Source organism: Pongo pygmaeus, chromosome 2, assembly GCF_028885625.2.
Source record: "Pongo pygmaeus isolate AG05252 chromosome 2, NHGRI_mPonPyg2-v2.0_pri, whole genome shotgun sequence".
In the NCBI taxonomy this organism is placed as follows: Eukaryota; Metazoa; Chordata; class Mammalia; order Primates; family Hominidae; genus Pongo; species Pongo pygmaeus.
This window is the reverse complement of record NC_085930.1, coordinates 89,623,665-89,639,523: the sequence shown is the minus strand read 5'-3', so window position 1 is coordinate 89,639,523 and position 15,859 is coordinate 89,623,665. Positions and strand designations below refer to the sequence as shown.

The 15,859-nt window shown below is 42.7% G+C and overlaps 2 protein-coding genes across 11 annotated transcripts in view; one reads left to right on the top strand and one right to left on the bottom strand.

Moving 5' to 3' along the window:
- Positions 1–7,766, bottom strand: part of THOC7 (THO complex subunit 7) — a 29,664-nt gene extending 21,898 nt beyond the window's left edge. Inside the window, exon 1 of one of the 5 annotated variants that reach the window (XM_054473821.2) lies at positions 7,566–7,766. In XM_054473821.2, the coding sequence (XP_054329796.1) occupies positions 7,566–7,584 (19 nt within the window). In that variant the 5' untranslated portion in view covers positions 7,585–7,766. Of the gene's footprint in view, positions 1–7,297; positions 7,544–7,565 lie in introns of those variants that run through there. The other 4 variants (XM_063661887.1, XM_054484009.2, XM_054473820.2 and 1 more) reach the window with 4 other exon arrangements.
- A 43-nt stretch (positions 7,767–7,809) lies between these two features.
- The window catches only part of ATXN7 (ataxin 7), a 151,384-nt gene continuing 143,334 nt past the window's right edge, over positions 7,810–15,859 (top strand). For 5 of the 6 annotated variants that reach the window (XR_010125721.1, XM_063661884.1, XM_063661882.1 and 2 more), the window contains exons 1-2: positions 7,810–7,942; positions 8,685–8,786. The gene's annotated coding sequence lies outside the window, so the exon portion shown is untranslated. The remainder of the gene's footprint in view (positions 7,943–8,684; positions 8,787–15,859) is intronic. The other variant, XM_054483997.2, reaches the window with a different exon arrangement.

Sequence of the window (15,859 nt, the reverse complement as noted above, 5' to 3'; positions counted from 1 at the left end):
AAAGAGCTCCATGATAAGCTAAAAACTGAAACAACTGAACTCATGGAGGTAGACAGTAGAGATGGTTACAACAGGCTGGGAAGAGCTGTGGGGTGTGTGGCAGCAGGGGAGGGACGGGGACGCTTAATTGGTACAAAAACATAGAGTGAATAGGATCTAGTATTTGATAGCACAATAGGATGATTATAGTCAACAATAATTTATTGCACATTTTATACCAACTAAAAGAGCATAACTAGAATGTTTATAACAAATGATAAATGCTTGAAGACAATGGATATCCTATCTACCCTGCTGTGATTATTTTGCATTGTATGCATGTATCAAAATACCTCACGTACCCCATAAATATACACACCTATTATATCACTTAAAAAAATTTTTATGGATACACAGAAGTTGAATACAGACCAGTGTGTAAATGACTGTATGAAATTTTCAAGCATATATACCCACTGGTATACTAGCCAACAGATACATAACACTTAAATATGCTAAGGACTGCTTTAGATGCTTTTCACATATAAACACACTTAATCTACACAACAGCATTATAGATTTTTTTTTTGAGACAGAGTCTTGTACTGTTGCCCAGGCTGGAGTGCAGTGGCGCTATCTCGGCTCACTGCAAGCTCCGCCTCCCGGGTTCACGCCACTCTACTGCCTCAGCCTCCCCAGTAGCTGGGACTACAGGCGCCCGCTACCACGCCCAGCTAATTCTTTTGTATTTTTAGTAGAGATGGGGTTTCACTGTGTTAGCCAGGATGGTCTCGATCTCCTGACCTCGTGATCTGCCCGCCTCGGCCTCCCAAAGTGCTGGGATTACAGGCGTGAGCCACCATGCCCGGCCTCATTATAGATATTCTTATGTCTATTTTACCAATGAAAAAGCATCTTGCCAAAAATTAAATGTCACAGGAAGTAAGGAATAGAAATGGAACTCAAACTCAGGAGTCAGTCTCCAGAGAAGATACTTTTACCTTTTAGAGGCATTAAAAATCATTCTGGGAGAGGAATTATTATGGAAGGTAAAGAGGGGAAGGTTTTCATTTTTCATATTGTGCATTTCTTCTTGAATTTACTGACATGTAGTACTTTTTTTCTGAAGTAGTAACAGGGGTTAACTGGGTGGTAAACTTATTTATCATTCTCAGGTACTTCATTTTCTCTGTATTAAAAATTCTACTCTGTTACTGAATAAAGCTATGATGTGTTAACAACAACAAAGAAAACTGGCTTGATTTGACCTACTTTAAATGAACAAGAAGAGAGACTAAGGCCATGTAAAAACAATGTTCATGCAGATTCCTCTAAGATTTATCGTTAGACCACCACAGCTCATGTTATTAAGATGAATCACACATATTAGCCCATTGTGTTACATTCCTTATGGTAAAATAACACCTGGTCCCTCCTTTCAAAAAGCTCAAAACCATTAAAACAATTTTTAAGGTCAACAATATTAAGAAGACACATAAAAGGTGGGTGGAAGGAACAATAAGATGGTTTGATTCCTCCATGTAGATATTAACCTCTCCTAAGATACTTCTGACTGGTCTACATAAATTGCTGATGCCAAGGTAATTACTTACACCAAAATTACATTTAAAATTTTAAAAGGAAAAGAAATGCAAAACATCATGTTGAGGTCCTTTGTCTTTTCTCTCTGTTTAAATGTTTAGAGCAGTATAGTGCTAATAAAGTCAAGGCGAAATGTCAATCTTGCTTTGAAAAACCAATTATCTTGGCTAAAGAAACATCATTTCATAGTTGAACTGCAGCAGTTATCCCTGTGTTGGGGCCACAGAAGATGGAAGAAAGTGGGCAAATCCAATGGCACTAATGAAAAAAAAACTCAAAAACAAATGAACCCTGTGCCCACAAATGTCTAATTAACATTGGATCAGCAATTGAAATAGGAATAACAGCAGCAGCAAACACTTGCACAGCATTTATACAATCCTAGTTGGTGACCACACATACTATTTGTTTCTTTTCACTCTGAAAAGTGTCCTGGTTTACACAATAAATTAAATGGTCACTCAACTTCAAAGTGCGTTACATATATTATCATGTTTCATCCTTGAAACAACTCTACAAAGTGTGTACTATTATCTTCCTTTCACAGATGAGTTACTAATCACTTCTGCATTCACAGAAAAATATATAATTACATTATTAGAAAGTCATAGTGCAGCTCCATTATTCTGTCATATTATTCGTAGGCATACTAAAAACCATTATTTCAAATTGCAACAAGTACATATTCATGCATTACACTTTTCTAAGTTAAAAAAAAAAAGCTACCATCAAAACTAGCAAGCTTTATTAAACAGAATGTAGAGCCACATTCCACCCCAACCCCTTTCTCCATCTCTCATCTGTTGCTCTGGCATATCAATATATCTACCTAATGTTCTCTGTACTGCAAAAAGTGCTTCTGAAATGATTTCTATCAGTGTACTAACAATATTTAGCATCCTTTAAATTAACACATACAAAATACAGTTAACATAGTTTAAATTAACACTGACAACATCCACACTGTTTTTCAGTTAGCCAAACTGCTAGAGTTGGCAACAAGGGAAGGAGAGAAAATGGCTTTGTCACAAACTAGCTGTGTGACTGCAACTCACTAACTTCCAAAGACCTCCACTTTTTCACTTATAACATGACAGTAGTGGTGAAAATATCCAGTCTAGTAGCTATAGCTACTCTAAAGCAGGGCAGTTCCTCAAACTGAGTGCGGGAAGTAAAGGGCTGCTTCTTCAAGAGCTCCCAGTCCAACTGGATACGCAGACCCAGAGGAATGGATTACATGAAGGCACAGTGATACAGGCACCTCAAATTTGTAACAGACATTGGCTCTCATGTAAGCTCCATGGACAGGTACTGGTAGTCCTCCAAGAGCTTTGCAGGAGGATGAATGAGACATCAGGAGCATCCACTTCTATCTTCCACACTAACATCGCTCTAATCCAAGCCCCTATTTCTCTCATCTGGAATACTTTGCATCGGACTCCCTGTTTTCATTCTTGCCTTCCTAGAATCCATTTTTTATGCAACTCAGAATGATCTAAAAGATGAATTGGATCACTAACTCTCCTGCTTACAATCCTCCAATCATTTCTAAATGCCCACGAAGGACAATTCAGTCTCCTTTCCAAAGCCTGCAAGGCTCCTCCTGAGCTCCCTTTTACCTCCTTTTGCATCATACTCCTCTTGGCCCACCTGGATGCAGTCCTGTCCCTAGATCCAGCCCAGTGGCTTTCCTTATTTCCTCCAAAGGGTGCAGAGCTTGTTTTCAACTCGGGCCTTTGCGCTAGTTGTTGTCTCTATCTGGAATACTTTCCTGGGCTCTTCATGTGGTTGAAACTGTCAGGTATCACTGCCCTCCCCCATTACTCTCTGTCCTCACTCCATCAAGTTCATTCTTAGAACTTAATTACATTCTTTCTCAGAAATTATCTTATTTACTTATTTGATTGCACACTATGGCTTCTTTCCCCAAAGCAGGGGCCAGGGCCCTCCTCTGTCTAGTTCACTGCAAAGTAGCCAGGACCTTGCATTGTGCCTAGAAGGTATGCAATAAATACGTGTTGACGGATCACACATACCACTCATTTCAGCTTGATTTTTTCAAAAGCTCAGCTAACGAAAACCATGTTTATAAAGGATTGTCTGAAGAAGCTGTAGTTTGTCTTTCCTCTATGGTCTAGATATTCAATCAAAAAACCCTGATTTGAATCAAGCCAGATCAGCAGAGCTACCCACTACACACCTAAACCACACTGTCCATTGGTTTAATTTATTTATTTTTAGACAGGATCTAGCACTGTTGACAGGCTGGAGTGCAGTGGTGCAATCATGGCTCACTGCAACCTCAAACTCCTGGGCTCAAGTGATCCTCCTGCCTCAGCCTCCTGAGTAGCTGGGACTACCTACAGGTGTGTTCCACTCTACCTGGCTAATTTTGGAAAATTTTTAGTAGAGACGAGTAGCTGAGACTACAGGTGCACACCACCCCACACGCCTGGCTAATTTGAAAAATTCTGTAGTATAGATCATGTCTCGCTGTGTTGCTTAGGCAAACTCCTGGGCTCACGTGATCCTCCTGCCTTAGCCTCCCAAAGTGCTAAGATTGATTACACGTGTGAGCTACCACACCCAGCCTCTACTGGCTTTAGAATGTCTTTCCAAATTGTGATTTAGCCTTCTTTTACCTAGCAAGGGATGTGCTACAAAACAGCTCTATGATCTTCAGTGCTGAAAAGGGGTTAAGGATATGACACTGGCTTTCATTTATAAAGACCTCAATGATAAACTTTTCCTCTAGTTCAAATCAGAAAAAAAAAAAGTGCTTTTCCTGGGCATCTAAGATTGCCTTCTCTCATGAACACTAGATCACAGAGTAGACGAGGTCCTGCCTCTCAGCACGGCCTATTGGAGAAACAGGTCACTTATAGCTTGGTTAATTAATGTACTAGACTTTATCCTCCTGCATTTTGAGGATCACCCCACTTCTGACTTCCCTTTATTTTTCCTAATCTTAATGTTCTTTTTGTCTTGTTTTCTAGTCCGTTTAATTTTTATATGTTCTCATTACGGTGAACTGCCTTAAATGTTTTCTAGCATAAGGCATATAAATAACGTATTAAGGGTGACAGCAGCAATATGCATAAAATAATATGGCTAGTAGGCAGAGGGTCAACTACTTCCAGGAAAGAAAAGAGGGGATTTTTGAGGTGGGTCTTGAGGAATAAGTGGAGTGTCACCTGATAGAAAAGGCAGGAAAAGGCAATCTGTGCAGATTAAGAGAGAAGGCACAGTCCACATCAAAGGAAAGTGGAAGACAGATTAGTAAAACAACTCCGACATTAATGTTTACTGAATATTAATTATTATGTGTTGGACTCAATGCAAAGCCCTTTACAACTTTTTGTGTTTAATCCTCAAAACAATCCGCTGATGTGGACTTTATTATTATCTCCATTCAGAGACTGAAGCTGAGACAGTCTGTAAGTGGCAGGGTAGAGATTCCTGTGGCTTTTAAGGATGTGGGGGGGCACTTGACTGCAGTCAGTACTTTAGAGCTCATCTTCTGTCCCTATCTCCCAACTGACAAAGCCTGTCACTCCTTTGGACATCTCTATCTCAATAAATAGAAAAGTAGCACTAACAGGCACACAGTGAAGTCAAAAACCTGGGATCATCCTAAATCCCTTCTCGCATCATCCATTCAATACCTGAAGTCCTGACATTCTACCTCACAAATTTCCCTCCCACCTGTCCTCTTCTCTGCATTCCCTCTTGGTCACAGTCCTCATTGTCTCTCACCAGGGCCACTGAAGAAGTAGCAGACACAGGATGCATAATAGTGAAGAGCAGGAACTCTGCAGGTGGTCTCCCTGCCTTTGACCCTCTATAACTTACTATCTGTGCGACCTTAGGCAAGCTAACCTGTGTCTGTTTCATCTGTAAAATGGGGATAACAATTAGAATAATACCTAACAGCACTACGTAAACGTTAGTAAGTGGCGAGGAAACTTAGCTCCTCATTTTCTCTAATCATTCTGCACAAAGCAGAGACAGTGTGTATGTGGTTTTTTTTTTTTTTTTTTTTATGAGACAGGGTCTCACTCTGTCACCCAGACTGGAGTTCACTGGCGTGATCTTGGCTCACTGCAGCCTCAACCTCCCAGGCTCAAGTGATCCTTTCTCCTCAGACTCCCAAGTCCTGGGACTACAGGTGTGTGCCACTGTGCCAGACCAATTTTTTTGTATTTGTAGACATGGGGTCTCACTGTGTTTTCCAGGCTGGTCTTGAACTTCTGAGCTCAAGAGGTCCGCCTGCCTTGGCCTCCCAAAGTGCTGGGATTACAGGCGTGAGCCACTATGCCCGGCCATGTGTGTGAGTTTTAATGCCAATCTGATTAACACCACACCAGTGTTAAAACTTTTAATGGCTTCCTATTGCCCTCAGAAATCTCTGGCTCACAACTTTCTAAATTCTAGCAATACCTGTCAGCTTTGAGTTCTTCCAACATCTTGGGGTCTTTGTACAAGTGGCTACCAACCCAGAACACCAGTCCAACATCTACTTATTCTTCAAAAATGGGATTAACTTCTTTGGGGAGGCTTTCTCATTTCCATTGATTGGACAAATAATCTTTGTTACATGTTCCTACAGTTCCCAACCTTGTACTTCCTTGTGGTAATATTTGTCACTCTTAAAACTCATTAGTCAATGTTTCTTTCCCTTCAGATCGAAATTTTGGAGAGGGGAAAGTTCTTGCTTGTTAGTTCTGGGTTGTAATCCCAAAGCCTAGTCCAGGAAGGATAAATATCCACTAAATAAATGAAACTGGAATGAAGCAAAGCTGAAATTCCACATGAAGTTCCTGAGTCTTTAGTAGCCTCCCACCTCCACTATTCTTTATTAGTCTGCAACTTTGGGCCTATCACTGTTCTTCCCATGTCCACGCCCTTTAATGTGGAGACCCTGGTGGTCTTCAACTCTTCAGAAGTGGCCTCTCCACAGGCATTTACAGTTACTGGTCACCATCTCCTGAAAAACACCCAAGAGCCCTAGATATCCCCTTCCCAGATATCAAAAGACCTCCTTCCTGCCTAACCAGATACCTTGTAGGTTCTCCCTCCAGTTGCCAATCATACCCCTTCCCCTTTCCCCAAAGTGTCACCTTATTTCTGCTCTCAGTCCATAGACCATCTCCCTTAGACTGTCCACAAACCCAGCCTTTGCCCCTCTAAATCCATCCCAGCTGACAAATCACCCTTCCCAACACAGACACATACATGTTTTATCGTCCTGATCTACCCTAGACGGTCTCATCACTATACTGGCTCCTCCTTACCCCCGTAAATCTCCCAGGTACACTTCCTGATTACCCTCCGGATACCTCATCCCTACCTATTCCTTTTATAAATAATTCCCTGCTCCTTCTTCTCACCCACAATCCACTCGCAGTTCAAGGCCTCATTGCCATCGACTCCATTGTCTGTGAGTCCTTCCCAATATGCCCCAGGACCCCTCCAGGTGTCACGCTCGAAACCCCCGCCCTGTCCCTGGAGCTCCCACTCCCTCCCAGCCCTCCACAAACCTTCCAGGCCCGCAGCCCTAAGCCCGGCACCACCGCCCACCCTTCGCGGCTCCTGGGCCCTCACCGCGCCCCTAGACAAACCGGACTCCCTCTGGTCCCACCCGTCCTTGCACCGCTTCTAGCCGTCTCGGCCACCCACGTGTGTTCCCAGCCCACCGACCACGCTCCCGGCACACCCTATAGTCCCGCGCTGCCTCCGGGAGAGCGGGCGGGGGAAGCCGAGGGGCTCCGAGGGGCGCTCGGGCTCTGGCGAGAGGAGGAAGGACTCAGGGAAGCAGCCGGGGAGGCCCGGGGCTCCGGGGAGAGGTCGGGAAGGCCGAAGCGCTCTGGCGAAGCGGCCGGGGAGGCCGAGGGGTTCCCGGAAGCGGGCTGGGAGGCCACGGGTCTCGGGGGAGGCCCAGCGGGCCGTGCAGCGGGCACGTGTGGCGGCGAGCGGGGCCTCACCGTCAGTCACGGCTCCCATGGCGTGCGCGGCGGCGGCGGCGGCGCAAGCTGAGGCGGCGGTTGGCGGCGGCGGAGGTCAAACTCCCACAATGCAGCCGGGTAAACAGCCATGGAGGAGGAGGCGGCGGCGCCCGCGGCCGCCTGCTCCGACGCCTGAGCCGCGCCGCGCCGCGCCGCGCCGCCGCCGCCGCCGCCGCCGCCGCCGCGGGACCCGCGCTCCCGGTACTCCCCGGGGGCGGCCGCGGCCGGCGCGAGTTGGGGCGAGGCTTGGCGGCCGGCGGCGGTCCCGGCTGCAGCCCGGGCTCCCGCCGCCCCCCTTGCAGCCCCCGCCCGGCCCACGCCCAGAGGCCGCCCCGGAGGCCGCAGCCAGCCGCCAGGTGAGCTCGCCCGAACGCCTCCAGGGCTGCGGGGGTGCGGCGGGGGCTGCGGGCCGCCGGGAGTCGGGGCCCCCGCTTCTTCCCCGGGAAGGTGACTGCGGCCCCGCCGCCCCATTCAGGGTGACGCTGCTAGGGGTGGGCTCGCTTCCCTGGGGGGTGGGGAGGGTGAAGGGGACGCCCGGATCCGGCTGAGCCCGGGAGAGGCGGGACTAGGGGTAACGAGGGGGCGCGTCGCTGGGGGTCCCCGCGAAGTTGGCGCCCACGCGCGCTGGGGCGGGTCTCGAACGCCGGCACTTGCGCGGGGCGCGGCCGGCAATCAAAAAAGGCCCCGGGTTCCAGGTCGCGCGGTTCCGGCCCCTGCGGCCGCCCCCTTCCTTCCTGGGCTCGGCGGGTGCGGGAAAAAGGGTGAAAGAGAAACTTGGCGACCTCCCGGAGGAGTTCGCGAAGCGACCAGGAGCGTGTGCCCATCGTCCTCACCCGGCACCCAGTTCCACCACAGAGTCGGGATCTCGTCGGTGATCGTGATGGGGTGCTTTTATTTATTTCTCTCTTTGATTTTCAAAAAATGTCTGTGTGACTGTCCCTATCTTAAGGGGAAGTTGAAAGTGGGGGCGGGGGTGCTCAATGAGAAACGTTGCCTTGTGTGTAGTTGTTTGGAGCACACTGCAAATTATATTGGCATCTCTTTCCAAAAGTCACTTTGATTCAACTTCGATAGCTTTCTCGTAAATCGCACGTTTAGGTGGTGAGAGGTGGATGAGGAAACAGGCACCAGTGCAGCTGATTTGACCTCCAGTGGGATAGATACGATTAGCACCAGGATCATGTCTCAGTTTGAACCCAGGTTTGTTATTTTATTCAGCCATATCGTTGTTTTCCAATTTTCCTGTCCCCCAAGTAGATCTTGCATCTTCATATCCGGGATGAAGAAGTTGTGTAGGATAAACTTGGTTGTTTCACTTTCCTTACTAAATTTAGGTACATTCTCCCTGTTTTCCCCCAGTTCTTTCAAAGAGGAGAAGTTGCAGATGCAAATGTATTAAAGTGAAGTGTGTTTAACCTCTAGCAAGAAATATGTACAATTTTAGTCATGCTATGTGAGACCAGTGACTTCAATAATACCATTACAGTGCTTTCAAGAATTAGTGCTCAAGAACTTGACTTTTGTCACAAAGACAAAAATTACTTTACATGAAGATTCTGAGATGTAACTTGCCCTCCCCTAAGGTATGAAGTTTCCCTGACTTTGAAAAAATACTGACCTAAACGCTGGCAGTAGGTGGGCATCATCAGACCCTGTTCATTTCCTTGGTTTTAGGAGACAGGGCACTCTAAGAGAAGAATTACTTTAAATCTTAAGTACTACAGATTGTAAACTGAAATTGTCAATTGATTGGGGTTCACAATACCAAGTTGCATTTTGGTGGGGATAGTTATTGTTTAGAAAGTAATTGTCATGTGGTGAAATGTTCTTTATAAGTGTTTCTTAATCTTATCATAATACTGATTTTGAAACAGTATCTAGTGATTTAAAATAATCTAATATTTTCATGGGAAAGTATCACTGCCCCCTGTAACTTAAATTTTCGTGAGATACTCTGTCAGTTATTCATAAATGGAGTGCTGTTCAAACATTTTTATAAGTTCATTTGATAACTTATAATTTTGTTGGATGATGCTAGAAATTTTCTAGAGTAATAAGACCAAGAGGAATTTGAAAGACTTTAAAGTTTGAGCTGTACCTGAAAATAAACATTCCTGAAAGTTATTTTATTTTATTTTTTTTTTGAGACAGGACCTTCCTCTGTTGCCTAGGCTGGAGTGCAGTGGCAAGATCATCAGGGCTCACTGCAGCCTGGAACTCCTGGGCTCAAGTGATCCTCCCATCTCAGCCTACCAACTAGTTGGGACTACCGGCATGTTCCATGATGCCTGACTAAGTTTTTTATTTTTATTTTTGTAGAGACATGATCTCACTATGTTGCCCAGGCTGGTCTCAAACTGCTGGGCTCAAGCGATCCTCCCGCCTCAGCCTCCCAAAGTGCTGGGATTATGGGTTTGAGCCACTGTGTCCAGCCTGAAAGTTCTTGACTCAAGTGGTGGGAAACACATAATTTGAGCCTTTATGAACTCTAAAATCTATTTTGTCAGCTACATGATTTTACTTGCGATTGCATTGACACAGATCTATTCACTGAACATTTAAGAATTGTCTTTTCATCATATCGTATATCTCATATATATGAGAGAACATCTTTTAGTAAACTTTACAAGTGGTCTTCTTTTTACATATTAACCTGTTGATGAATGTTAAAGTAGCAAAGACTCAAGCCCTTACCATATTAATGTTTCTTCTTTTCAAGAGAGATCTTTATGGGCAGAAACACAGAAATGGAAGTAGCAGATTTTAAGAAAACTGATTCAGACTTTGAACTTGTATGACCTTATATTTATTGATTTATTTGAGTCATAAGATTTCTGGGTTTTTTTTTTTTGAGAATATGAAAGACTAGTTAAGAAAATTTGTGTTTATTTGATATTTGCTTTCTGAAAATATAAAAAATGATGAGAGAGCTAGCTATATGGTCTTTATTCTGGTCTGTGAAATAATATAAGGAATTTTGTAATATGCTTTTAGAGCAAGGGTTATCCTGGGGGTCTGTGACCCTTCAAGGGTTGGTTTCAAGGGATTCCTGAACTCGCTGTAGTTGTGACCAAAACTTTTTGTGTATGTGTATTTTTCTGGAAGAGGGTCTGTAGTTGTCTTAGAAAAGAGATCCAGGACTTAAAAAAATTAGAGACACATCTTTTTATTGAATAAAATGGGAGTTAGAATTCTTTTCTTTTCTTTCTTCTTTTTTCCTTTTTGCTTTGAAACAGGGTCTCACTTTATTGCCTAGTCTGGAATGCAATTGCATGAAACTGGCTCAGTGCATCCTCGACCTCCTGGGCTCAAGTGATCCTCCTGCCACAGCCTCCCAAAGTGCTGGGATTACAGGCATGAGCCATCACAGAATGACCATTCTAAAGAGAAAAAAACATTTTTGAAAAGTAGATCTATGTGCTCGTTACTTGCCTTTTAAAGTTATCTTCAGGCTGGGCACAGTGGCTTACGCCTGTAATCCCAGCACTTTGAGAGGCCAAGGCGGGTGGATCATTTGGAGGTAGGCCGAGGCAGGTGGATCATTTGAGGTCAGAAGTTCAAGAGCAGCCTGGCCAACATGGTGAAACCCCATCTCTACCAAAAATACAAAAAAAATTATCCAGGTGTGGTGGCGTGTGCCTGTAATCCCAACTACTCAGGAGGCTGAGGCAGGAGAATCGCTTGAACCCAGGAGGCTGAGGTTGCAGTGAGCCGAGATCACTACACTCTAGCCTGGGCAACAGTGTAAGACACTGAAATAAATAAACAAATAAGTAAATAAATAAAGTTGTCTTCAGACTTAGAGGTGTAAAAGCACTTCCATTTTATTCCCACAAGAAAGCATTGCCTATCAGTTGATAAGCCAAGCTGGTCTGACATGCTAGTCCTGCATGTGCTGTGGCTGTGTTTTTAAAAAATTATATCTAAAAATTCAGACCAGATAGTTTGATGGTAGATAAGCAAAGATTTGATCTTGACACCAGCCGTTGGAGTAAATGGGTCTTTCAGCTCCACTGTCTTCTCTCCAGCAAATTTGAAATTTGACTCAAAGGGAATCATTCTAAGAAAATGTGTTTGTGCCTTGGCAGGACAGTAGAACATGATGGGAAAAACACAGTTTGAGTCAAAATAGACTTAAAATTCAAATTTGGTTTCCTTTATTCACTGTAGCTACTTACCCTGCTTGACTCTTCAGTTACTCATCTGGATATGGCTAACTAGTAGAGTTGTTGGGAGGCTGGCTAGAAGTTTCCCGTATAAAACTCTTAGCTCCTCTTTGGCCCGCAAGAAGGACTTACAAGCCAGGTTTGGGGAACCATTAATAAACATCTGAGGAAACATGTATATTCATGGTATAGGATAATAAGTACATTATTTCCAAATTGGTGTGATAAAGATATTAACACTTAAAACATTGTTTTTTAAGAAAAAGATTTTCAAAAATGAGTTAGGATTGAGTGGTCCCCAAATGTAGATATTTAGAGGAAAGTGGAAAATGAAGGTTTATTTGGCAGAGGGGAGGACATGGATGCTGCTGGGCAGGAAGAAACGATGGCCACCCACCAGCATTGTATTTCTCTCTCTGGGCAAGATTCCATTTAACATTTTCTCTTATAATCTGAATTAAAAAATTAAAATACTGCACATGTACTTTATAGTCCATCACCCCTAAAAGTGCTTCACCACTCCTTTAGTTTTGAGACCTTCACAGGTAACCCAGGAACTTCATGGGTGGAAGTTACACTTATAACTTTAGTTGTCTAATTCTGCTGTCTTTAAAATGCCTTCACAGTTGGGTACCTGTGTTGATTTTTGTCAATAGGAAAGGGTCTGTCAGGACTGAATCATATTTTACTTTAAATGCTGAAGTAAGAGAGGGCATTATGAGTCAAAAGAAAGTGTGAGATATGTAAATAAAATACTGTATAGTGCTTATGGCCATAAAAATAAACTTGCTTCTACTATTTCTATAGTCTTAACCTTTCCTGTCATTTATTTGTGGCGATCATTTATGCTTTCTGCCCTTGGGTTGGGAAATGGTTATGAACACAGGCTTTAGACTTTGAATATGGCCTTGATTCTCATTTCCTGAGCTCTCTGGTTGTGTTTAACTTGGTCCAGTCTCCTTCTTTGAGTCTAGAGGAGATGACCATTAAATGGGATAATAAATGCAAAAAAAATTTGCTTAGTCCTAGGCTCCTAGTAAGTACTCAGAAAGTGGTAGCTATTTTGAAGACAGTTAAATTCTCATCTTTAGAAGGAGATATCATACATCTTTTTTTCTTTTTTTTTTTTTTTTTTTTGAGACAGAGGCTCATTGTTGCCAAGGCTGGAGTGCAGTGGCATGATCTTGGCTCACTGCAACTTCTGCCTCCCAGGGTTCAAGCTATTCTCGTGCCTCAGCCTCCCGAGTAGCTGGGATTACAGGCATGTGCCACTACGCCCGGCTCATTTTTGTATTTTTAGTAAAGATGGGGTTTCGCCATGCTGGCCAGGCTGATCTCGAGCTCCTGACCTCACGTGATCCACCTGCCTCGGCCTCCCAAAGTGCTGGGATTACAGCCGTGAGCTACCGCACCCAGCTAGAGATACTATATATCCTTTTAAAGAGAATACCTTTATTCATCCTTATTCCCACTTAGACCTTCTGGAACCATCTTACTTTCAACTCAGAAAAGCCTTTTACATTTTCTTGTTATCATAGGCAGGTGTCCCAACATCTTGATGACCTATTGGACTTTTCCATTGTTCTTAGCCAATGGGCTTGCATTCTCTATTGGCCTGGCAGGTTATATCAAAATCTTGGATATGTCAGGGGCCAAAGCAACAAGCCTGCACAGGTTTGGAGCTGTGATCCATCAAACAACTGTGTGATTGTATAGCCTGGAACAGAGGTCAGCAAATTTTCTGTAAAGAACCATATAGTAAATATTTTTTACTTTGCCAGCCATCCAGGTCTCTACACCTACTCAGCTCTGCCATGATAGCAGAAAAACAGTCATAGATATAAATGAATGGGTATGACTGTGTTCCAAGGAATGTTTATGAACACTGACATTTGAATTTCATGCAATTTTTATGTGTCACGTCATATTTTATTTTTTTCAACCATTTAAAAATGTGAAAGTCATTCTTAGCTCCTGTTGTATACAGATCTTAGCTAGATTTGGTCCATGGGCCATAATTCGCAGAATCCTTGCCTAGAATATTAGATGCATAGATTTGTGGCATTGCCAAGCGACCACCCCCAACATATGCACACACACGTATGTGTGTGTGCTCACACACTGCTGTTTTATTTAGCATACTCTGCTTTTGGTGTGGCAGTTTGATCTAATGCCCTCATCTCTTTGGATAGGATGAAACTTTAGTCAATAAGTTGTTATTAGTCATATTGAGTGGCCGCCTTACCACATGCATGATTCTGTCACCAATTAATTTTATTTATTGTTAAGTGTTCTCACCTTGCTCATTTTTTTATAGAGCTTGATGATTGGACCTTCTCAGATGTGATGGTTTTTGAAGGGAATCAGTGCTTTTGGAGCTGTCTTTTGCTTAATATTCCTATTAATCCTTCTTTGCTGTGGAAGGGAAGTAATTGATACTGGCCTCTCAAGCTGCTAACTAGACGTTCTTTCCTAAAGGAAATCTGTATCCTGGCCTTCCCCATTCCCTTTCTGCATGATGTGTTTGGCTCTATAAAGCACACAAAGATTCCTCCTGTGTTCTAACCCCTAGAGATTAGCTCTAGGATTGGTGTGTGCAGAGCATGTAGATATATATGTCTGTGTGTAATTTCATCCGGCCATCACTGAAGCTCTGAGGGCTGCTTCTTTTAGTTTCACCTTTTCACTCTCTCTACCTTTCTCTCCTGGCCATTGTGTAAGGATGCAGATTTGGTGACCTGATAACTGCTCTGATTGGTGTATTTTTTGCTTCCTTTCCTGCTTTTCAACATTCTCTACCGATTTGCTTATTTTGCAGGAAGTACACTCTTTTTGGAGTTTACCTTTTCAAAACAACATTGTGCTGAAAATAAAACCACTAGAAATTATTTAGGTATTGTAGGATTTTTCCCCCTCCAAATGTACACTAAATACAGTATAAGAGGCATGACTCAGTATTTTAGATAGAGATAGAATGCAATTTTAAAAATTTTGTCATTTTATATATAGATATTAGAAGTGTAAAATGTGTTCTTACTTTTAGCATTTAAGGGTTTCCTTCTTATTAAAAAAAAAAGTAAATTTGGTACATATCTTTTGGATGACAGTTTGGGCAATATGAACCCAAAGTCATTACAAAAAAAGAAAAAAAGGTAAATTCACATCTAGGAATTTAAAGAAACAGTTGGTGAAGTATGCACAGATGCATGTACCAGACTGCTCACCTCTCCTTTTTTTATAACAAAACATAGAAAGTGATCTAAATACCTATTGATAAGGGATTAATTAAGTGAATTAGGGCCTATCCATGTAGTGGAATATGCTGCAATCTTTAAAAAGAATGATGCAGTCAATATTTATTCATAGGAAAAAAGGTATATAATGAGACTATGTATAAGATGGAACTTTTAGAATAGGGTTTTAGTCATCTTTGAAGTAAATGGAAGAAAATGCCAGGAGCAAGAATTGTTACAGGGGAGAATCTGTTTCAATTATTAAATTATAATCTAAAACTATAATTTTGATTATTAAACAGGTTATTATAATCTGTTTTTTAAAAAATTAAAAATCAAACCAGATTATGATTTAATGCTTTAATTAAATTATCAGTTAAATTGTTCCTTTTTTTTTCGTTAGCCAGTTACCTTCAAATTCAACTCACCTTTATTTGCACCTGCATCTTTGTGATTTAACTATGATAACTTTAGCAAATTTTCACTTCAGTTATTTTGGCTTTGGAGTATGTTCTATCTCCTATGCCCCGCATTCTGGTGGAGATGTAGTTCATTGTTTATATGAAATTAGCAACATTGATCTAGCCTTGAAGAATGAGAAACGTAACCACATCTGGCTGTGACATAGTGACTCTTTGTGGACTTTGGGCCTTAGAGTTTGTTATAGGAAATTTTAGGCGTGAGTAGACTATAAAATACAGAAATATTACGATAATTCATGAAGCATGTCTGTCAGTTATCTGTTGTTAACAACCCATTCCAAAAGTTTGTGGCTTAAAACACATACCATTTTATTTGCTCATAATTAGGGCAGAGCAGTTCTCCATTGGTAGTGCCTGGGCTGAGGTCACTAATGTGGCTGCAGTCCCCTTAA